The 25,086-nt window shown below is 50.6% G+C and overlaps 1 protein-coding gene across 3 annotated transcripts in view; it reads left to right on the top strand.

The window, feature by feature from the left end:
• The window catches only part of LOC135907588 (excitatory amino acid transporter 1-like), a 273,341-nt gene that overhangs the window by 69,225 nt on the left and 179,030 nt on the right, over nt 1–25,086 (top strand). For all 3 annotated transcript variants that reach the window (XM_065439268.1, XM_065439269.1, XM_065439267.1), the window contains exon 4: nt 401–443. In XM_065439268.1, the coding sequence (XP_065295340.1) occupies nt 401–443 (43 nt within the window). The remainder of the gene's footprint in view (nt 1–400; nt 444–25,086) is intronic.

Below are 25,086 nucleotides of genomic sequence, written 5' to 3'. Positions count from 1 at the left end.
CCTAGGAGCTCTCAGTTTAGAGGCGTTTTTCACTTGAGCCTCCCACTTTTCTATTAGTTACGGATCTCGCGGAGACATAGCTGACCCTGAGCCTTTTGCCGTCCATAAGATGCGTTAAAGAACGCAGCAGTCAGTGATTTGAGCCCGTATAAGATTCTTCTGATTTATCCCGCTCGCAACTATGCGTCCGCAAAGCACCCACCTTTCCGCAGCCTCCGCAGAAGGCGACAGGGAGACGCGGCACAGGTGCGGCCAACTTTGGCACCATTACAGGCGTCTTGGACAAACGTCCAAAAGCCTTGCCACATATATCCTTGTCACATATATCCTTGTCACAAATATCCACACGCATATCCCCGACCGCAACAATTTGTCACAACATAGCAATTGTTCTTTTCAGGAGCATGTTTCCCAAGAGCATCGTTGACGCCTTCATATTTACGGTACGTTCATGCTTTTGCGAATTGATCTTCAGACGCACAACTCGTATGGCAACAGTATTTCCGAGGTTTTTAGGTTTGTTTGGGCTTTCCCTGGCTTCATCACGTTTAGCTTCAGTTTATTATGTTCGCAATGCGTGCATTACAAATGACGTATGCGTTAAAAATTCTAAGCCATTCCACTCTCTGAAGGCGAATGACCAATGTTGTATATATGATGATGAATATGTTCATAATAACTATGTTGGCTGAAGCTAAAATACACATATACTAAAATGATATCGTCTTTTACAATTTTTTGTTGTTTTAATAAATTGCATACTCAGTGCTTTTTTATTTTTAACATTCTTTCGTTTGCTTTTTTTGCATTTCTTATTTGGTCAACTGGGTTACCATCACTTTATGCTCGCTATGTATAGGGTAAGTGGTTCTGTGGCCGCACTGGAAATGTTCTTGGCCAATGTAATGTCTATAGACACTTCCGATGATGCGTCGTGGGCGCATTGATGTTTGTGTAACAATGAATGCCTTAACCTTTCCAAGAGAAACGCCAATAATCACTTTTCGTCTGGCCGAGACACGGCTATGCTGAATTCATACACAATTACGATGGAAGTGGAGTCGGTAGAGGTGATCCAATCATAGGCACATGTGCTTGGCGTTTGCGACACTATCTTCGTCCTTATGACGTGTCACCCGCCGTCGCCGGGCACATTCGAGCTTCTGTTCACGACGGTATTCTTAGTAGGCGCGCTGTTCTTTGGCAGCCTTAACCGCAGCGGCCTACCCACTGCACGGATGGAAGGAAACTGTGATAAGTTTCCGTGGTTTGCCTGTAGAGCCCGTGATGTGAAGCCACAATTCATATTAAGCAGTCTCTTTCTACTTTTACTTTTTTAACATTGGAGCTGTTTAAGCTTTCGTTCCGCCGTGGAGCGTTAACAGAAAACTCAGCCCACCTGTGCGCCGCCTCGCGTTGCCTAGCAACCACCTGCGAAAGCACCCAGCCGCGTAAGCTCCTCGCACTCCACGCGCGTAAAGCGGAGTCGTGACGTCACAGGCGAGTAAACTTTCGGGCCTGCGTGGCGGCACACCTCTCGTCTCCTCTACTCAGTGCGTAGGTGCTGTTCCTATGGGAAGACCGAAGAAAGTGCGGACGTTCAAAAGTGGCTTACCAGGAAGAGCGCTGTACTGCCAAGCGAGAAGCGATGCGTCGCCGCTGAGTTGATCGGGAACAACGCGCCGAAGCTGCGGCTGAGAAGAGGCGACGCCGAGTCTAGGATCCGGAGTTTCAGTCCAGGGAAAGTCGGCGCTTAAACGCCCGACGTCACCGAGAAAACGATCCCGGCCTGCGACTGCTCGAAACCTTTCAGTGTCAAGCCCGCCGAGACACGGGGGGTGCGAACGGCCGATTCCAACACGAATTTCTGGGCATAGAGTTTGGGCACGGATGTCGCGTTTGTGACTCACGAAAAAGCTCGGCACGCGGCTCAGCGGGACTACAATCGACGAAGGAGAGCCGATCCTGCGCATCGCGACAAACGCCTTCACCGAGCCCAGGATCCTGGGTTTCAGGCCAGAGACAACGGACGCTGCCCACTGAATGCTTGGCGCCGCCGGGTATCGGTTCCGGTCCTGCCTGTCACCGAGAACTTCCAAGGACAAGCCCGCAAATCCATGGGAGGTGCGAACGACCGCTTCCCGCGCGAATTCCTCGGCATACAGTTCGGGCACAGCTGCCGCGTCTGTGACCGGCTCTATTTCGACGTGAACCTCTCCATGGTGAACTCGGTGCCGAAGTTTTGAACAGAAGAGCTCTCCTTGCCAGTGGTAATTAGTAAGATCTTGATGAGGGCTAGTTGGTTCATACTTAGAACTGAGGTGAAACAGCGCGAAAAAGACGAGGACACAAGGAAACAAATACCACAGATATACAAATACTACGTCTGTGGTATTTGTTTCCTTGTGTCCTAGTCTTTTTCGCGCTGTTTCACCTCAGTTCCTTGCCAGTGCTTCGCGAAACCTTCCCCACCGCCACCGTCCCCGATGACGACGACAACGACGGTCGGACGTCGAGGACAAAGACCGGATTGACCATGATTGCGACTGCTACTGAAGCACTGTGCATAATAAATTGTGATGGGCGTACTGTGGCTTTTATGCGTGTGACTTGTCGGGGCTTATGTGGCTTACCGGCTTGGCCATGTATGACCTTGCAAAAACCTAGAGAAACTTAGCGATGGCGACACTTAGTATGATCATAGTTAAGCCAAGCTTAACCTCGTAAGACTCAGCAAAACCTAACAACGTTTCCTGTGAGCTTAGCCAAGCCATGCACAACATCGCGAAACTTAACAAAACCTAGGAACACTTATCGTTAACCTAGCCAAGCCAGACATAACCGTGCAGAACATAGAAAAACCTATCAACACTTAGTATGAACCTCCGCGAGCCATGTATAACCTCGTAAAACTTAACAAAACCTAGCAAATACTTTGCAAAAGCCAGAACTAGTTCCGCTGTGACGCAGCCTTCCACCACTAGTGCAAACTGCCCACAGTTTTTTTATTACTATATTTTTTTAGTGGCGCGAGCATCGGGTGAGATTCTTGTTCTTTGCGCAGCACTTCCTGTTCACTTCCTGAGACGACTGGGGAGGAAATTGAAAATAAATTAGAAAAGATTGCAAAAATTGGTACAGTACGCTGTTCATGGGTTTCATTGTAGATAGGATATCAGAGTGAAAGTTTAGTTACAAGTTGAGCTACTGAAGTGTGTGGGATACTTAGAATTAATCAGAAATCACTGAGACGACCAGGAAGAAATTCATAATAAAACACAAAAATATAAAAAAACACAGCAGAAGAGAACATTCATGGGTTTCATTATAGATAGGATACATCAGAGCGTAAATTTAATTACATGTTGAGCTACTGAAGTGTCTGGAATAATCAGAATTATTTATAAGTCAGTGAAACGACCGGGGACGAAGTTGAAAATAAATCGGAAGCAATACACTGGATGAGCTAATCGAGGCACACCGAATAGCACAATACGAACACCTGTCCAAAACTGAAACAGGTAGGCAAATATTGGATCACCTAGGTATAAGGTATCATTCGCAACATGGCGTCAAAGTAGATATGCCCAGACACATCAGAGACGTCATAATCATACATCCAATGCCCAAGAATATGCATCCTACCTACCATCAGGGTAGACGGGAAAGCAGAGCACGCAATATACAGACGAAATTGCTTAAGAGCAAGAACACATTTGTAGCCGCTGCTCGATACAGACACAAGCGCGCCTACACAGCAGTGGTGACAAATTATGAGGGAAAGTGCACGACGAGCGCTACAGTCAACATGCTACAAGCAGAAACCTCAGAGGAAATAGCTTTTGCACTAGCCATAGCGCAAACACCAGCGGGCATAATCATCAGTGATTCCCAGACGGCCATACGAAACTTCGACAACGGTTGAATCTCCGCAGAGGCACTGCGACTCCTAAAATTAGCTAATAACCGCGACAAAAAAGTCGATCTCATCTGGACACCCACTCACACACCGAGCCTCGGCTATAGCCCCGCCTCACCGACTACCGATGAGTGGGAGCGGGAAGATCAAATGACCCGATTTCAAGAAATTGCACAACACCACATATTGCAGAGGCGTACTTTCCCGCCAGCAGATCCAAAATTAAGCAAAAACCACTCTGTCGAATGGCGGCAGTTACAGCACAGATCCTATCCGAGTCCATCTATTATGAACCTAATGCAGCCAGATTTATGCGCGACGGACAAGTGCAAACATTGCGACTCTAGAGCCATCCTGGAGCATATCCTATGGGAACGTCCGGCTGTAATACAGGATAACGGTAATGCAGCCTCAAACAGTGACAGCCTCCGCGTGCGCTGGGAGTCCGCGTTGCTCAGCTCGGACATGCAGCACCAACTCTGGGCCGTCCAGCGAGCCGAGGAAGCCGCCAAGGGCCAACAACCCTTGGCCGAAATCTAGGCGGGGTCCAGGCTCACCCCATCATATCGCAGGGCACTGAATAAAGTTATTTGAATGAATGAACTGAAATATTAAAAAATAGTACAGCGGTAAATTCATGTTTTCATCATAGATATAATATCAGAGCATAAGTTTTGTTACAAGTTGAGTCACCGAAATCTCTCGAATAATTAGAACAATTAGAAATTATTAATTACCGCACTACAAAGTGCAGAATCGTAGACCTTAGAGACCCGCTTCGTGAGCCCGACTTTGGCGAACTTCCTCAAAGCCTGGAAGTTGAAAGCCGACACAATGGCGTCATTAATGACGTCACACATATGAAGTGCATGATATTTAACCGCTTAGCTAATAGAAAACACTTGCCTCCGAGTACGGTTTGTGCGTTGCGTTCACTTTAAGTTAACCTAAAGAATATCAACTCCGAGGTGCGAGTGCCCGTAAGAGACACCTAAGTCAAATCTTATGGTCGCCTACGATTTCTTTTTTTTTATTACTACAATAGGTTCTCACAGTGCTCGCGATTAGGCGTAGCAGTTGCATACTTGGTAATGCACTTTTGCTTTATGCTTTAGCTTTTTTAGCTTGTTCTGAAGCTTTTCTGAAAGCGAAACTTGTTCTGAAGGTTTTAAGGCGTAAGTATTTAGTGGCTAATGAGTGTCCGTGCACAGTCCATGGTGGACGCAGGAAAGCGGTCATCAATGACAGCCGGTGCCAGCTGTCACAGTGCTTGATGGATGATCCTAGGTAAACAATGGGTGATCAACGTTGACAGGTGGTCCCGAGGCATGTGAGAACAGAACCGCACAGAGCAGCATTGACCGCTGCAGAACATCGTAGATTGCCTCAGAACCGCATAGCTCGCAAAACACAGGAAAAAGAAACAATAAAATAAAAAAATGCTTGTGGTTTAACTCTGGTTAACCCTAGTTGAATTGCGAAAGCAAAAGCTGCATGGCTACGCTTGTGGTGGTAGTTTGTGGTTAAGCGTTTGGTTTAGCTCTATTGTATAGACACGACAAGACACAGTTCAAGTAACGACAAGGCTAGGTAACGACTAGGTAACGTGTGCGCAGCGTCTCATTCCGTCGCTCTCGAGAACTCAAAGCGGTCCATTCCGCAGTTGAAGAGTCCCTCCGACGTGGCACGACTTCTAGCAGCATCTTCGTTACAACGCTTCTCGAGTCTTGCGGCTCGTTTTTCTGGCGTCTCTTGAGCGCTTTGTCTCTTACTCGCTTCGTTCTGTCATTGTTGCGTCTCTTTCACGCTCTCCATAACCACTAAATACATTGAGGCGAAGCGCATATATATATATATATATACCCCCCGCGAGGTGACATCTCCTCTCCCTCTACCCCAGCACAACACATCTGGTGGAGCGAGCGGCGACGGCAGTGGCGTCGACGGCGGCGCCAGCTGTTGGAGTGCGGCTGCACTGTTGCTAGGCAACGGCGGCTCAGGGTCGTTTGTCGGCCACGGCATTGGCATACAGCATACGGCTACCTGCATAAGGCATACGGCACGACGAGCCGAAATGACTCGCTGGCTGGCATAGTAAAGCTTTCGCTTTAAAAAAACCCGAGTCAGTAAGATGTCTCCAAAGAGCGCAATGGGTTCGGATGCCACCGGCGGTGCATGGGAAAATAAAAAAATTAGGTTGAAAAATAATAAAGAAAGAAATTAGAAAAGAAACAAAAAAGTTAAAAAATATGGCCCAGTCAGTCAGATGTCCCAGAAGAGCGCACGCACTGTGCTTGCATCCCATGATCGGGGCCACGGCGGCGTCAGTTCGCATAACGGTTAAGAAAAGAGCAACAGAGGCAGTCATAGATAGGCTTTCGCCTATTGCAGTCTAGTTCAGCAAAAGCCCATAGATTCTTGGTAGTTTCCAAGTTTCTGCCCCGTATGTCGCACCGGTAAAATACACTGATTGTACACCTTTCTTTTTTCATTGATAATGGTAAGCTTCCAGTAAGGATCTGACAGTGTCTGCCGTATGCGCTACAACACAATCTTATTTTCTGTAAGTTTCGTTCTCATAATCAGGATTCCCTGTGAGTAATTGACCTAGGCAAACGTACTCCTTCACAGATTTTCGAGGCTGTCTGGCGATTCTGAACTCTCGTTCTCTTACCCGGCTATTGATCATTATCTTTATCTTCTGCATATCGTCACGTGGTGGTGACGTAGAAGAACACAGTAGCAATACTCTGAACGACAAATCTAACTTTTATTGGGCCAACCTGTGCCCACAAAAACAGGCTACACTTATAGCACAACGACAGCGGCGAACACGGTCGGCGATAGTCGAAAATCTGATCAGCGGGTCAAGCACGTCGGCTTTTATACATCAGTCGTCGAATGTTCCAGAGTAATCACTGGGACCCGCGTGCCTTCCATAAAGTTCAACATTATTCGCGTTGCGCACACATGCGATCAAATTACACAAGGTTTGGTCATAAACAGCGGATGGAAGAATCGATAACATTCCATTACCTTCTGATACATGCAGCTGCGTCCTGCGCTGTGCGATAACATTTGTTAGGCGGCGAAACGTGTCGCCCGATAAAGACAAGTACACGGGTCAATACCCCTCTCTTAAAAGAAGCGTCGACCCGATGCTGCAAAAAAACGAAAGTAATAAAGAAGCACTCGTAGCAAAGAAAACAACAAAATAAGGAAAGTTCATCAGCGTCCGTAAAAAGGGTTAAAGACGCACCACGTGACCACTTCAGATCGTGCGCGGCGCCGCTGTGAATGCGAAATGCCGTCTGGCACGACCTCATAGTCCAGTGCGCCAATACGTCGGATGACTTTGTAGGGTCCGGAATAGCGTCGTAATAGTTTCTCACTCAGTCCTCGTCGGCGTATCGGCGTCCATAACCAAACACGGTCGCCGGGCTGATACTTGACGAAGCGTCGTCGGAGGTTGTAGTGTCGCCTGTCGTTACGCTGCTGGTTCTTGATCCGTAGGCGGGCGAGCTGTCGGGCTTCTTCGGCGCGCTGGAGATAGCTAGCGACGTCAAGATTCTCCTCGTGAGTGACGTGCGGCAGCATGGCGTCGAGCGTCGTGGTTTGGTTCCTGCCGTAAACCAACTTGAACGGCGTGATCTGTGTTGTTTCTTGCACCGCCGTGTTGTAAGCGCAGGTCTTGTGCTCGCCGTCCACGTACATTGCTAACATGTCGGCGAGGGTCTTGTTTAGGCGCTCCGTGAGACCATTCATTTGCGGATGGTGGGCAGTCGTACTCCTGTGGCTTGTCTGGCTGTACTGCAGACTGGCTTGGGTGAGCTCTGCTGTAAAAACTCTTCCTCTGTCGGCGATGAGAACTTCTAGGGCACCATGTCGCAGCAGGATATTCTCGACGAAAAATTTCGCAACTTCGGCTACGTTGCCTTTTGGTAGAGCGTTAGTTTCAGCGAAGGGGGTGAGATAGTCCGTCCCCAGGACGATCCACTTATTCCCGGATGTTGACGTCGGAAACGGCGCCAATAAATCCATCCCAATCTGCTGGAATGGTTGGCGAGGAGGCTCGATCGGCTGTAGTAATCCTGCTGGCCTTTTTGGATCATCGTGTAGGGCGTGCAATACTTCTGGACGCCGCGCTGACGGCACAACAAGAAGGTAGCTGGCGCGGACTCGTGAGTTCTTCTTCACGATCAGGTTGCTTTGTAGCGTGAACGAAGACAACCCGCGCTTAAATGCCATATGGACAACGTCGGTGTTCCCTTCCAGATACTTGACGAGGCCTTTAAGCTCCTGGTCTGCTCGTTGCTGTTTAGTGAAGTCTTCCGCGCTTATTATTCCAAGGAAAACGTCATCGTCCTCGTCGTCTTGCGGCGGGGGATCGATGGGGGCGCGTGATAAGAAGTCGGCGTCAGTGTTTTCTTCCGGACTTGTATATTACGGTGACGTCACGTTCTTGCAGTCTGAGGCTCCACCTCGCCAGCCATCCTGAAGGGTCCTTTAATTTAGCTAGCCAACACAACGCGTGATGGTCACTGACGACATTGAATGGCCTGCCATATAGGTAAGGGCGGAATTTCGCTGTAGCCCACATGATGGCGAGACATTCTTTTTCAGTCGCAGAATAATTGCCTTCGGTTTTCACAGCGACCGGCTAGCATACGATATCACCCTTTCAAGTCCTTCTTTCCTCTGGACTAGGACGGCACCGAGGCCTAGGCTACTGGCGTCAGTGTGGGTTTCGGTATCGGCGTCCTCGTCGAAGTGTGCAAGTACCGGCGGCGACTGCATGTGTCGTTTGAGTTCTTGAAAGGCGTTGGCCTGCGGCGTTTCCCACTTCAACTCGACATCACATTTGGTTAGATGTGTTAGCGGCTCCGCGATGTGTGAAAAATTCTTGACAAAGCGCCTATAATTGGCACACATGCCAAGGAATCTGCGCACTGCCTTCTTGTCGATTGGCTGCGGGAACTTTGCGATGGCAGCTGTCTTCTGCGGGTCGGGGCGTACTTCAGATTTGCTGATGACGTGGCCTAGAAAGAGAAGCTCGTCGTAAGCGAAGCGGCACTTATCCGGCTTCACATTGAGCCCTGATGACTTGATGGCCTCTAATACTGTCGCAAGCCGCCTAAGGTGATCGTCAAAACTTCCGGTGAAGACAACGACGTCATACGAATAAACAAGACACATTGGCCACTTCAATCCTGCTAACACCGTGTCCATGACGCGCTGAAATGTTGCAGGCGCCGAGCACACTCCGAATGGCGCGACCTTGAACTCGTAGAGGCCGTCTGGGGTGATGAAGGCCGTCTTTTCGCGATCACTCTCGTCGACTTCTATTTGCCAGTAGCCAAACTTGAGGTCTATCGACGAGAAGTATTTAGCGTTGCAAAGCCGATCGAATGCGTCGTCTTCCGTGGAAGGGGGCCCAAGTCCTTCTTCGTGATCTTGTTAAGTCGACGATAATCGACGCAGAAGCGTAGGGTTCCGTCCTTTTTGTTCACCAGCACTACAGGAGATGCGCACGGGCTTTTCGACGGCTGGATGACGTCATCACGCAGCATTTCGTCGACTTGTTGCCTAATAGCTTCGCGTTCTCCCATCGAAACTCGGTAAGGACTCTGGCGGAGTGGTCGAGCGCACTCTTCGGTTATTACGAGATGGTTTGCAACTGGTGTTTGTCGAATCCTCGATGACGTTGAAAAGCAGTCTTAGTATCGTCGGAGAAGACTTCTGATCTTTTGTTGCTTACTCATAAGAAGACTTGGTATTTACTTCGAAGTCTGCTTCGGGGACTATGCTCATCAGGGTAGATGCGGCAGAATCCGAGAGGACCAAGGCATTGCTGGTTTCCACAATTTCCTCGATGTACGCGATTGTCAGGCCCTTCTTGATGTGCTTGACCTCTTGGCTGAAGTTGGTTTTTATAACTTCCGCTTTCCCCCGTGTAGTCGAGCGATCACTCTTGTGACGCAAATTTCATGGTCGAGCAGTAGACATTGGTCGCCCTTGATGACACCTTCTACGTCAGCGGGTGTTTCGGTGCGCACGGAAATAATAATGCTGGAGTTGGGCGGGATGTTCACTTGATCTTCGACCACACTCAAGGCGTGGTGACTACAAAAGCTCTCCGGCGGTATCGCTTGAGCTTCCGACAGCGTTATCGATTTTGACTTCAGGTCTATGATTGCGCCGTGTTGGTTAAGGAAGCCCATGCCGAGAATGACGTCTCGTGAACACTGTTGGAGGATAACGAAAGTGGTAGGGTAAGTCCGGTTATGAACAGTAATTCTTGCCGTGAAAATTCCAGTCGGCGTAATGAGGTGTTCTCCAGCGGTTCGAATTTGAAGGCCTTCCCATGAAGTTTTAACTTTCTTCAGCTGGGCGGCGATGTGTCCACTCATTACGGAGTGTATCCACTAAGGCGCTAACTGCGTGGCCATTGAGAAGCACGTCGAGGTCGGTGGTTCTTTGTTTGGCGTTGCAGTTAGGTCTTGGCATCGGATCACGGCTGCGTCGTGTTGAACTGAAGCTGGAACGTCGCGTCATGAAGTCGCCTTTCGTTGGTGTAGCCTTGGCTTCCTGACTTCATCGGGACGGCTGCGCGTCGTTATTAAGTCGTCGATATGGTCTCTTCATCGTCTTCGTCGGCGGCGGAGGGCCTTCGTCAGTTCGACGAACAGCAACCGCACCTCCATCGGTTGTTGCTTTTAGTTTTCTGGATATGGGATCGCACAAGGGCCCCGGGCTAGGCTGGTGTATGATCGGCACTGCCGCGACAGGTACCGGCCTAATGACGGAGAACGGGATGGTCGTCGAGGGCTCCACTGAGTGGCGGTGAGGTAGTCGGCGATATCGCGAGCTCGTTCCCCAATGTGTAGTCGCGGCGCGTTAACGGCGAACCCTCGGAGTCCCATCTCCCCGTATGGGCATCGACGGTAGATGTGCCCGGCTTCTCCGCAGTGATAGCAAACGGACGGTGGTCGGGTATGCGCCAAGCATCAGTCTTCCTTGGAATGCTGCGTGGGGCGATGCGTTCGCGTGCTGGCGGCGGGAGTGGTGGCGGACGACGAAACTGTGTCGCCACTGGGCCCTGCCGTGGGCGCGGAGGGGGTACGTTACGGCGGGCAACAGCGGCGTGCGTCAACGCTTGCGGCTGAGGCTGCGGCGATTCAGGGGTTACTCCGAGTTGTTGTTGGAGCTCCTCAAGTGCGGCGCCGGCAATTGAAGCCACTTGAGGGTGTGATGAAGGGAACAGATTTTGTAGCTCCTCCCGCACGACCACTCGAATAGTTTCGCGCAGGTCGTCGGTGGCCAGTGACTGAGCTCCGGCGTAGTTTGTCGAGTTCGTACGGCGGTTGAATTGCAGCTTCCGCATTTCCAGTGTCTTCTCGATGCTGGTGGCTTCGCAAAGAATCTCGTCGACGGGCTTCGGTGGGGTCCGCTCCATTCCGGCGAAAAGTTCCTCCTTTTCACCAAGCATCAGTAGACGCACTTTCTTTTCCTCGGACATTTCCGGGTTTGCGTGGCGGAATAGGTGCCTCATTTCTTCTGTAAAAATAGCGGTGGTCTCACTAGGCAGCTGCACTTGGGTTCGTAGTAGTGTTTGAGCTCGTTCTCGCGTACGACGGTTACGAATGTCTGGAGGAAGCCGCTTCGGGAAAAGTGCCAGGTCATTAAGGTGGCTTCTTGGTTTTCGAACCACGTCCTGGCAGCGTCTTCCAATGTGAAGTAGACGTGTCGCAGTTTGTCGTCGCTGTTCCAGCTGTTAAATAGAGTGACCCTCTCATACGTCTCAAGCCAGGTTTCCGAGTGCTAGAACGTTGAACCGCGGAACGTCAGAGGCTCCCTGGGCTGCTGCAGTACGATGGGGGACGCTGGGGCCGCCATTTAGGTTGCCTAGGCCACAATCTTCTTGGACTTCTCAGGAAGATGTCCATGCTCTGGGGCGGGTGTTGAGGACGGTGGCTTCCTCAGTGGTCCGGGACTACGTCGGTGTTCTCTTTGCGGTCCGGGCTTGGATCACGGCTTGTCGGGGGCGTCCGGTACACGAACAAAAAGCACCTCCACCAGATGTCACGTGTTAGTGACCTTGAAGAACACAGTAGCAATACTGTGAAAGACAAAACTGACTTTTATTGGGTGAGCATGTGCGCACAAAAACAGGCTGCACTTATAGCACGATAGCGGTGAACACGGTCGGCGATCGTCGAAAATCTGATCAGCGGATCGAACGCGTCGGCTTTTATACATCAGTCATCGAATGTTCCAGAGTAATCGCTGAGATCCGCGTACCTTCCACAAAGTTCTACATTATTCGCGTCGCGCACACATGCGATTAGATTACACAAGGTTCGGCCACAGACAGCGGATGGAAGCATCGATAACATTCCAGACACTTCTGATGCATGGAGGCGCGTCCTGCGCTGTGCAATAACATTTGGTAGGCGGTGAAACGTGTCGCCCGATAAAGACAAGTACACGTGTAAATATTAATCTTAATGAGTAGGGTTGAAGATTATTATGTAGAAGACGAAGATATGTGAATGTAGATAAGTCTATGCCATTATTATAAAAATCAGCTGATGAGCTGGATTAGGAAACTGCCGGAAGAATTACTGCAGCAGTTATAGCAGACAGTTCGCAAGCACATGCTTAAGAGAACGCTGCAGAAAAAAAGAATAAAATATTGTTACGGAAGGATGAACGAAGGCAGGAATAAGATCGCGAGACGCTTACTGTTGCGAGCTGCTGGTGGTCAGCCATCTTAACTACTCAGATTCATTTCGTATAAATATTGTAAATATAATGTATACTTCCAACATCCCCCTAACATATTGCTGAGAGGTGTGGGGTACCACGGGTGGAAATGGAGCTCCGCAGTCTACGTCGCATCACCGTCCGCACCATGAATGACGGTGAGCTCTCGGGATCAACGTCGTTGCCGCCTCCTACGTCGCTGTCGCATGCTACGTCACTGTCACCTTCGGTTGTCGTTGTGCAATCCAAAGATCCTGGAACTGTCTGCGGGACCGATGACGTCGACGTTGAATAATGGGTGGCTATATACGAACGTGTGAGTGGAATCAACAGATGGGACACTACGCTTATGCTAGCCGTTTTGTTCTACCTAAGAGGCACGACAAAGGTGTGGTACGAAAAGCAGTAAGAGGAGCTAACCAGCTGGGACCATTGCAAAACGAAATTCAAAGAGTTTGGCAAACTAGTCGGCCGTAATATTGCTGCAAAGCAGGAATTGGCCTCCCGTACCTAATCCTCCACGGAGCCTTATGACTCGTACATCCAGGATGAGCTGGCACTTTGTCGCAAGGCCGATCAAGACATGACAGCAGCTGAGAAGGTCGGGCGCCTGCTTAAGGGCCTTGCTGACAACGCGTTTAATCTGCTCATGTGCAAGCGCTGCTCTACAGTTCATACAATCATTAAAGAGTGCCGACGCGTCTTGCAACCATTCGCCAGACTTCCCAATACTGCCGCAACGTCGACGTGTGAAGATCAATCCGGACAGCAGCACGCATCGCCATCAGAGGACATGGTGCAAATCATTAGATGTGAATTGGATGCGATGGCGCCCTCAATTCTCTGTTCGCTTAGCCGTGATGCCAGCACAGTTTCAGTTCCCTTTGTAAAATCGTTCGCCAGGAACTTGAAAACATTGGTTTACAGTCTGTGTGCTGTCGCCAATCCCAGAGCTAACGAACGCCCATCTACTACATTCGTTCCACCCCGATACTTTTCTCCGCGTTATCGCAACCCGACTGAGTGGAGAACTGCGGACGACCAGCCGATATGTTTCACCTGTCGCCGCATTGGTCTTGTCACCCGTTACAGTCGCAACTCGTCGCCCTCAACACCTCCAACGTTGACCAACCTGAGCCATTTTGATGGAAATGTCCGCAATGTTTCGCTCACCGCCGAGTCTAACAGCGCCGACAACTCTGCTAGGAACACATGGTACAGCCACTCACCATCACCGCGCGGACGCCAGTCTGGCTGACCGCAACCACGTCGCCCATGTTCCCGTTCGCCGCAGCCACGTCACCTTTCGTCCCCTGTGGCGTTTGGCCGCACCCTTTCGGAAAACTAGGAAATGGAGCCTTCGGAGTTGGTAGTGCATTGCCGAGTACCGCGGCGAATCCTCCGTCTGTGCCCACAAGGAGAAGTATAATAGACGTTAAAATAGATGGCGTACCTGTCCAAGCATTCGTCGACACTGGAGCCCACGTATTTGTGATGAGTGCTACGCTACGAAGACGCTTAAAGAAGGTCCTCACTTCAGCAGCTGCCCGAGTGCTTCGTGTGGCCGACGGCGGCGTGCTGGTTGTTCTTGGAATGTATCATCGTCATCATGAGCAGCAGCAGCCTGATTACGCCCACTGCAGCGCAAAGGCCTCTCCCATACTTATCCAACTAACCGGGTCATGTAGTAATTGTGGCCATGTTGTCCCTGCAAACTTCTTAATGTCATGCGGCCGCCTAACTTTCAGCCGCCCCCTGCTACGCTTCCCTTCTTCCCTTGGATTCCAGTCCGTTACCTTTAACGACCATCGGTTATCTTCCCACCTCATTACTTGTCCTGCTCATGCCCATTTCTTTTTCTTGATTTCAACTGAGATGTCTTTAACTCGCGTTTGTTCGCTCACCCAATCTGCTTTTTTCTTATCCCTTAACGTTACACCCATCATTCTTCTTTCCTTAGCTCGTTGCGTCGTCCTCAATTTAAGCAGAACCCTCTGCGTAAGCCTCCAGGTTTCTGCCCCATACGTGAGTACTGGCAAGACACAGCTGTTATATACTTACCTCTTGAGGGATAGTGGCAACCCACAAGAATGCCTGCCAAATGCACCCCAGCCAATTCCTATTCTTCTGATTATATCAGTCTTATGATCCGGATCCGTGGTGACTACCTGCCCTAAGTAGATGTATTCCCTTACCACTTCCAGTGCCTCGCTACTTATCGTAAACCGCTGTTCTCTTCTGAGACTGTTAAACATTACTTTAGTTTTCTGCAGAATAATTTTTAGACCCACCCTTCGCCTTTGCCGCTCCAGGTCAGTGAGCATGCATTGCAGTTGGTCCCCTGAGTTACTAAGCAAAGCAATATCATCAGCGAATCGCAAGTTACTAAGGTATTCTCCATTAACTCTTATCCCCAATTCTTCCCACTCCAGATCTCTGAATACCTCCTGTAGACACGCTGTGAATAGCATTGGAGAGATCGTATCTCCCTGCCTGACGCCTTTGTTTATTGGGATTCTGGTGCTTTCTTTATGGAGGACTACGGTGGCTGTGGAGCCGCTATAGATATCTTTCAGCAATTTCACATACGGCTTCTCTACACCCTGATTCCGTAATGCCTCCTTGACGGCTGAGGTTTCGACTGAATCAAACGCTTTCTCGTAATCAATGAAATGTATATATAAGGGTTGGTTATATTCCGCACATTTCTCTATCACCTGATTGATAGTGTGAATATAGTCTGTTCTTAAGTAGCCTTTACGGAATCCTGCCTGGTTATTTGGTTGACAGAAGTCTAAGATGTTCCTGATTCTTTTTGCGATTACATTAGTACATACGTTGTAGGCAACGGACAGTATGCTGATCGGTCTATAATTTTTCGAATCTTTGGCGTCCCCTTTCTTGTGGATTAGGATTATGTTAGCGTTCTTCCAGGATTCCGGTACGCTCGAGGTCATGAGGCATTGTGTATACAGGGTGGCCACATTCTCTAGAACAATCTGACCACCATCCTTCAACAAATCTGCTGTTACCTGATCCTCCCCAGCTGCCTTCCCCCTTTGCATAGCTCTCAGTGCGTTCTTTACTTCTTCCGGCGTTACTTGGGGGATTTCAAATTCCTCTATACTATTCCCTCTCACATTATTGTCGTGGGTGCTACTGGTACTGTATAAATCTCTATAGAACTCCTCAACCACTTGAACTATCTCATCCATATTAGTAATGATATTGTCACGTGGTGGTGACGTTGAAGAACACAGTAGCAAATACTGTGAAAGAGAAAACTAACTCTCATTGGGTGAACCTGTGCCCACAAAGACAGGCTACACTTATAGCACAGCGATAGCGGCGAACACGGTCGGCGATCTTCGAAAATATGATCAGCGGGTCCAGCGTGTCTGCTTTTATACAGCAGTCATCGAACGTTCCAGACTAATAGTTGGGGCCCGCGTGCCTTCCACAAAGTTCTACAAAATTCGCGTCACGCGATGAAATCAGATAACACAAGGTCCGGCGACCACAGACAGCGGAGAGAAGTATCGATAACTTTCCAGAAACTTCGGATACATGCAGGCGCGTCCTGCGCTATGCTATTACATTTGTTAGGCGGTGAAACGTGGTCGCCCGATAAAGGTAAGTAGACGTGTCAATAACCCCCTCTTAAAAAGCATCGACGCGGTGCTGCAAACAAACGAAAGTAATAAACAAAAGCACTTGTAGCACAGAAAACAAAGGAAGTTCGTAAGCGTCCGTAAAAGGGGTTAAGGCGCACCACTATAGATCGTGCGCGGCGCCGCTGTGAATGCGAAATGCCGTCTGGCACGACCTCATAGCACAGTGCGCCAATACGTCGGATGTCCTTGTAGGGTCTGAAATAGCGTCGCAGTAATTTCGCACTGAGTCCTCGTCGGCGTATCGGGGTCCATACCCAAACACGGTCGCCGGGCTGGTACTCGACGAAGCGTCGTCGGAGGTTGTAGTGTCAGCTGTCGGTCCTCTGCTGGTTCTTGATCCGCTGACGGGCGAACTGTTGGGCTTCTTCGGCGCGCTGGAGATAGGTAGCGACGTCAAGGTCCTCCTCATCAGTGACGTGCGGCAGCATGGCGTCGAGCGTCGTCGTCGGGGTCCTGCCGTAGACCAGCTTGAACGGCGTGATCTGTGTTGTTTCTTGCACCCCCGTGTTGTAAGCGAATGTTACGTACGGCAGGACGGCATACCAGGTCTTGTGTTCGACGTCGACGCACATCGCTAGCATGTGGGCGAGGGTGTTATAGGCAGTTGTCCTCCTGTGCCTTGTCTGACTGTATTTCAGAATGGCTTAAGTGAGGCCGTTCCTCTGTCGGTGATGAGGACTTCTGGGGCGCCATGTCGCAGAAGTATGTTTTCGACAAATAATTTCGCCACTTCGGCTGCGCTACCTTTCGGCAGTCGTTTGTTTCAGCGAAGCGGGTGAGGTAGTCCGTCGCCACGACGATCCACTTATTTGCGGTTATTGACGTCGGAAAGGGTCTCAGCAAGTCCATCCCGATCTGCTGGAATGGTCGGCAAGGAGGCTCGATTGACTGTAGTAATCCGGCTGGCCTTGTCGGTGGTGTCTTGCGTCGCTGACAGTATCGGCATGTTCTGACATAACGGGCTACGTCGGTGGTCAGGCGCGGCCAATAATACTTTACTTGTATCCTCGATAGTGTCCGGGAAAATCCGAGGTGTCCAGCGGTCAGATCGTCATGTAGGGCGTGCAATACTTCTGATAAAGTCCTGACGGGACAACAAGAAGGGAATTGGCGCGGACTGGTGAGAAGTTCTTCTTCACGAGTAGATTGTTTTGAAGCGTGAATGAAGATATTCCGCGCTTAAATGCCCTGGGGACAACGTCGGTGTGCCCTTACAAATATTTGACGAGGCCTTTTAGCTCCGGGTCTGCCCGTTGCTGTTCAGCGAAGTCTTCCGCGCTTATCATTCCAAGGTGGCGTCATCATTCTCGTCATCTTGCGGCGGTGGGTCAATGGGCGCACGTGATAGGCAATCAGCATCGGAGTGTTTTCGTCCGGGTTTGTAGGTTGCAGTGATGTCGTATTCTTGTAGTCTGAGGCTCCACCGCGCCAGTCGTCCTGAAGGATCCTATATATTCACTAGCCAAGACAACGCGTGATGGTCACTGACGACTTTGAATGGCCTGCCATAAAGATAAGGGCGAAATGTAGCTGTAGCCCAAACGATGGTGAGGCATTCCTTTTCGGTCGTAGAATAGTTGCCTTCCACTTTTGACAGTGACCGGCTAGCGTAAGGTATAACCTTTTCGACTCCGTTTCTTTTCTGGACTAGAAATGCACCGAGGCCTAGGCTACTGGGGTCAGTATGGATTTCTGTATCGGCTACTCGTCGAAGTGCGAAAGTACCGGCGGCGACTGCATGCGTCATTTTGGTTCTTCAAATGCGTCGGCCTGTGGCGTTTCCCACTTGAAATCAACATCACATTTAGTTAGACGTGTCAACGGCTCGGCGATGCGTAAAACGTCCTTGACAAACTGCCTGTAGTAGGCACACATGCCAAGGAATCTACGCACTGCCTTCTTGTTGATGTGTTGCGGGAACTGTGCGATGGCAGCTGTCTTTTGCGGGTCTGGACGGACACCAGATTTGATGATTACGTGGCCTAGGCACAGAAGCTCATCGTAAGCGAAGCGACATTTTTCCGGCTTCAGAGTAAGCGTTGACGACTTGATGGCCTCTAGTACTGTCGCAAGCCGCTTGAGGTGATCGTCGAAATTTCCGGCGAAGACGACGTCTTCCAAATAAACGAGACAGGCTGCCACTTAAATCCTGCTAACAGCATGTCCATGACGCGTTGAAACGTTGCAGGTGCAGAGCACAGTCCGAGTGGCATAACCTTGAACTCGTAGAGGCCGTCTGGGGTGATGAAGGCCGTCTTTTCGCGGTCTCTTTCGTCGACTTCTATTTGCCAATAGCCAGACTTGAGGTCCATCGACAAGAAGTATTTAGCGTTGCAGGGCCGATCCAATGCGTCGTCTATCCGTGGAAGGGGGTATACGTCCTTCTTCGTGATCTTGTTCAGACGACGATAATCGACGCAGAAACGTAGGGTTTGGTCCTTTTTCTTTACCAGGACAGCAGGGGATGCCCACGGGCTTTTCAACGGCTGGATGATGTCGATGCGCAGCATTTCGTCGACTTATTCTCTTATAGCTGCACGTTCTCGCGGCGAAACTCGGTAAGGGCTCTGGCGGAGTGGTCGAGTGCACTCCTCGGTGATTATGCGATGCTTGGCGACTGGTGTTTGTCGAATCCTCGATGACGTCGAAAAGCAGCCTTTGTATCGTCGGAGCAGACTTCTGAGCTGCTGTTGCTTAATCACGGGGAGACTTGGATTATAGTCGTAGTCTGGTTCGGGAACCATCGTTGTCAGAGTAGATGCGGCGGAATCCGAGAGGTCAAACGCATTACTGGTTTCCAGAATTTCCTCGAAGTACGCGATTGTCGTGCCCTTGTTGATGTGCTTGAACTCTTGGCTGAAGTTTGTCAGCAACACTTCAGTTTTCCCTCCATGCAGTCGAGCGATCCCTCTTGCGACACAAATTTCACGGTCTAGCAGTAGACATTGGTAGCCTTCGATGACGCCTTCTACGTCAGCGGGTGTTTCGGTGCCGACCGAGATAACAATGCTGCAGCGAGGCGCGATGCTCACTTGATCTTCGAGCACACTCAAGGCGTGGTGACAACGAGGGCTCTCCGGCGGTATCGCTTTATCTTCCGACAGCGTTATTGACTTCGACGTCAGGTCAATGATTGCGCCGTGTTGGTTCAGGAAGTCCATACCGAGAATGACGTCTCATGAACACTGTTGGAGGATAACAAAGGTGGCAGGGTAAGTCCGGTCATGAATGGTTATTCTTGCCGTGCCGATTCCAGTCGGCGTGATGAGGTGTCCTCCTGGGGTCCGAATTCGAGGGCCTTCCCATGCAGTCTTAACTTTCTTCAACTGGGCGGCGATGTGTCCACTCACTACGGAGTAATCAGCCCCTGTGTCCACTAAGGCGCTAACTGCGTCAACAAGTTTCGAATTTGTTACCAACGGGTGGATGTCTGATTTTCCCTTTATTAATTACTTCTCTATACCTTGCGGGTTTCCGCAGAACTACTACGTCCAACACTTGCCTTTGCTTCGTATGTTGTCTACAAATTCGACTTCGCCCTGCCATCTGCTTGCCGCCTGGTTAGCTCACATGGTAGAGCGGCTGCCCCGGAAAGGCGGTGGTCCCGGGTTCGAGTCCCGGACCAGGACGAATTTTTCTTCAACTCTGAGGCTTTTCTTTCGAAGAACCCGTGTGGGTGTCCTTTGTAGCAATTGCTACGAACAGGTGGATGTCTGATTTTCCCTTTATTAATTACTTCTCTCCACTTTGCGGGTTTCCGCAGAAATACTGCGTCAAAGACTTGCCTTTGCTTTGTGTGTTGTCGACGAATTCGACTTCGCCCTGCTATCTGTTAGCCGCCTGGTTAGCTGAGATGGTATAGCGGCTGCCCCGGAAAGGTGGTGGTCCCGGGTTCGAGTCCCGGACCAGGACAAATGTTTCTTCAACTCTGAGGCTTTTCTTTCGAGGAACCCGTGTGGGTTTCCTTTGTAGCAATTGCTACGAACGGGTGGATGTCTGATTTTCCCTTTATTAATCGCTTTTAGGCTTCCTCCGTTCCTGAGAGCATGTTCAATTCTATCCGTATTGACACGTGTGCGTCTTTATCTTTATCGGGCGACCACTTCTCACCACCTAACAAATCTTATCACACAGCGCAGGACGCGCCTGCATGTAAAAGAAGTTTCTGAAATGTTATCGATGGTTCCATCCGCTGTCTTTCCCCCAGAACTTGTGTAATCTGATTGCACGTATGCGCGACGCGAATAGTGTATAACTTTGTGGAAGACATGCGGGTCACAGCGGTTACTCTAGAACATTCGACGACTGATCAATAAAAGCCGACGTGCTTCACCCGCTGATCAGATTTTCGACGATCGCCGATCATGTTGCCCGCTATCGTTGTGCTGTAAGTGTAGCCTGTTTTTGTGCGCACATGTTCGCCATATAAAAGCTAGTTTTGTCTTTCACAGTATTGCTACTGTCTTCTTTACCGTGACTACCACGTGACATGTAGTAGAGGTGCTTTTCTTCCATGTACCGGACGCCCCCGACAAGCCGTGATCCAAGCCCGGACCACAAAGAGAGTACCGACGTAGTTCCGGACCATCGAGCAAGTCGTCGTCTAAAACAGCTGCCCCCGGAGCACGGACTTCTACCTGAGAAGACCAAAAAGATTGTTGCAAAGACAACCACAATCGCGGCCCCAGTGTCACCCATCGTACTTCAACAACTCGGAGATCCCCCTACCTTCCATGGAGCTACGTCGGAGGATCCGGAAACCTGGCTTGAAACCTTCAAGAGGATCTCGACCTTTAACAGCTGGACATCTGAGGATAAGCTACGATATGTGTACTTCTCCTTGGAAGATGCCGTGAGGACTTGGTTCGAGAACCGGGAGTCCACCCTTGCAACATGGGACCTGTTCCGCAGTAACTTCTTGAGGATGTCCACGAGCGTTGTCCTAAAATAAAGGGCCGAAGTTCTGCTGGAAACCCGAGGCCAACTACCCAATGAGACCATCGCCATCTTCAAAGAAGATATGACGCGTCTTTTCCGGCCCGCCGGCCCGGAAATGTCCGAAGAGAAAAAGTACGTTTCTTGATGCGAGGCGTAACGACTTTTCGCCAGACTAATCCGAAACTCACCGAAGACCGTAGCTGAGTTCCTGACGGAGGCTACGACGATTGAGAAAACTTTAGAAATGCGCACTAGGCAATAGAACCGTCAAGTGATCACGCCTCAGTGCGCCATACAAGCGCTGGGCTCCGTTGATCTCCAGGAGACCTTCATGGCCATTGTGCGCGAAGAACTGCGCAAGGTCTTGCCTTCATCGCAGCCTCAAGTAGCTTCGATCACTGACATCGTGAAAGATGAGGTTCAGAGATCACTGGGAGTTCCTGAGGTGCGACCTCAATTACCGCATCCCCAGCCAGAAGCGATGACCTACGCCACCGTCGCACACCGTCAAGGTCCACCTCTGCGACCGTGCCACGGCCCTGTAACGCCGCAATTCCGTCGTCCGCCGCCGCCGCCACCGCCAGCACGGCCACCCGTCGCCTAGCGCACCCACGCGAGGAAGACGGACATTAGGCGCGCCGACCACCGCCTGCTCTGCTACACCGCGGCGAAAACGGCCATGTGTACCGCCGGTGCCCACACCGCGACCTGGTATTGTGAGGCTTCGCCGTCAACACACAGCGCCCGAGGAACGGCGAATGCCCTCGTGACATCGCCGAGTAGCTCGCCGCTACTCAGTGGAGGCTTCGACGACCTCCCTTTCGCCGTCACCAGGCCGCTACCTGTCGCCGCAGTGCCGTCCATAGACTGGCCCAGCCCGGGGTCGGTCAGGGAGCCCATATCCGGAAAACTAAAAGCAGCAACCGATGGAGGTGCGGTTGCTGTTCGTCGAACTGACGAACATCCTCCGCCGCCGCCGAAGACGCCGAAGAAACAACCTAGACGACATAACGACACGCCGCCGACCCGACGAAGTGGGAAAGCAAAGAATACGACGACGACAGACGACCTGACGACGTCCCATACAAGCCACAAGTCAACGCGACACAGCCGGGATCCGACGCCAAGACCTAACTGTAACGCAAGACAAAGAACCACCGACCTCGACGTGCTCCTCGACGGCCACGCAGTTACCGCCTTAGTGGACACAGGGGCTGATTACTCCGTAGTGAGTGGACACATCGCCGCCCAGTTGAAGAAAGTTAAGACCGCATGGGAAGGCCCTCAAATTAGGACCACGGGAGGATGCCTCATCACGCCGACTGGAATCTGCACGGCAAGAATAACCATTCATGACCGGACTTACGCTGCCACCTTCGTTATCCTCCAACGGTGTTCACGAGACGTCATTCTCGGTAGGTTAAGTATGGACAGCTGGGCTAGTTGGTTATGATTAGCATTGTGAAACATAGTTCCAGCGCACAATTGAACAAGGACGAGGAGAGAAAGAGAACACGAACGCCGGACTTCAACTGAGTTTTTATTCATTGGAAACAGGGCTTTATGTACACAGGGGGAGGGGGTGGGGGACTGCTACTGCGCAGGACCACTCAAAAATATTTCCTTGGTCTAGTCAAAGGTCATCAGAGGTGTCTTTTCTATTTACGTCACTCAGTACAATCTTGTTCATATCCCGCCCTGCCTAGCTGATTCGACACACCCGTTTGCCCTGAGATAATCAATTTCTTTTGTCCCGAGTGCAACAGAAGGAGCACTGACACAGTTCTCGTTTTCCTTGGAGATACAACACGCTTCAAATATTTCCCGGTGTTTCTGATCGCTATATTTGCGCAACACGGGTGTTCGTTCAAAAAACGCCTTGCATGCTGGCTTGTGCGAGCAACGGCGTATGTGCTCGGCTAAATGACCAGCGCCACTTAGTGATGTAGCATTCCTGCGATGCTCTAGCAAGCGTTCATTCAGACAGCGCCCGGTTTGGCCAATATAGCATTTCCCACAGGCGAGGGGAATACTGTACACAACGCCGACGTCACATTTAACGAGGGCTTTGGTGCGCTTTATTTTATTCTCGGTAGGGACTTCCTGAACCAACACGGCGCAATCATCGACCTGAAGTCGAAGTCAATAACGCTGTCGGAAGATAAAGCGATACCGCCGGAGAGCCCTCGTTGTCACCACGCCTTGAGTGTGCTCGAAGATCAAGTGAGGATCCCGCCTCGCTGCAGCATTGTTATTTCGGTCAGCACCAAAACACCCGCTGATCTAGAAGGCGTCATCGAAGGCGACCAATGTCGACGGCTAGACCTTGAAATTTGCGTCGCAAGTAGGATCGCTCGACTGCATGGAGGGAACACTGAAGTGTTGCTGACAAATTTCAGCCAGGAGTTCAAGCACATCAACAAGGGCACGACGATCGCGTACCTCGAGGAAATTCTGGAAACCAGTAATGCGTTTGTCCTCTCGGATTCCGCCGCATCTACTTCGACGACGATGGTTCCCGAACCAGACTACGACATTAATCCAAGTCTCCCCGTGATTAGGCAACAGCAGCTCAGAAGTCTGCTCCGACGATACAAAGGCTGTTTTGCTACGTTATCGAGGATTCGACAAACACCAGACGCCAATCATCGCATAATCACTGAGGAGTGCGCTCGACCACTCCACCAGAGCCCTTACCGAGTTTCCCAGCGAGAATGTGAAGCTATAAGAGAACAAGTCGACGAAATACTGCGCGACGACATTATGCAGCCATTGAAAAGCCCGTGGGCATTCCCTGTTGTCCTGGTAAAGGAAAAGGACGGAACCCTACGTTTCTGCATCGATTATCGTCGACTTAAGAAGATCACGAAGAGAGACTTATACCGCCTTCCATGGATAGACGGCGCATTGGATCGGCTCCGCAACGCTAAATACTTCTCGTCGATGGACCTCAAGTTTGGCTACTGCCAAATAGAAGTCGACGAGAGAGATCGCGAAAAGACGGCCTTCATCACGCCAGACGGCCTTTACGAGTTCAAGGTCATGCCATTCGGACCATGCTCGGCGCCTGCAACGTTCCAGCGCGTCATGGACACGGTGTTAGCAGGATTGAAGTGGCAGACCTCTCTTGTTTACTTAGATGACGTCGTCGTCTTCGCCGGAAATTTCGACGATCACCTTATGCGGCTTGCGACAGTACTGGAGGCCACCATATCATCAAGGCTCACTCTGAAGCCAGAAAAGTGCCGCTTCGCTTACGATGAGCTTCTGTTCATAGGCCACGTCATCAGCAAATCCGGAGTACGCCTCAACCCGCAGAAAACAGCTGCCATCGCAAAGTTGCCTCGGTGCCTCGGTGCCGTCCTAGTCCAGAAGCATGGCGGGCATGAACCGGTGATGGCGGGCATGAACCGGTAGCATATCTTATGCTAGCCGGTCGCTGTCAAAAGTGAAAGGTAATTATTCTACGACTGAAAAGGAATGCCTCGCCATCATTAGGGCCACAGCAAAATTCCGCCCTTACCTCTATGCCAGGCCATTCATAGTCGTCAGCGACCATCACGCGTTGTGCTGGCTAGCTAACCTAAAGGACCCTTAAGGATGGCTGGCGAGATGGAGCCTCAGACTGCAAGAATATGATGTCACGGTAATCTACAAGTCCGGATGAGAGCACTCAGACGCCGACGGCCTATCACGCGCCCCCATCGATCCCTTGCCGGAAGACGATGAGCATGACGACGCCTTCCTCGGAATAATAAGCGCAGAACACTTCACTAAACAGCAACGAGC

This window comes from Dermacentor albipictus, chromosome 1 (assembly GCF_038994185.2).
Source record: "Dermacentor albipictus isolate Rhodes 1998 colony chromosome 1, USDA_Dalb.pri_finalv2, whole genome shotgun sequence".
Classification (NCBI taxonomy): domain Eukaryota; kingdom Metazoa; phylum Arthropoda; class Arachnida; order Ixodida; family Ixodidae; genus Dermacentor; species Dermacentor albipictus.
The sequence above is the reverse complement of the archived record's forward strand: the minus strand, read 5'-3'. Positions and strand labels throughout refer to the sequence as shown.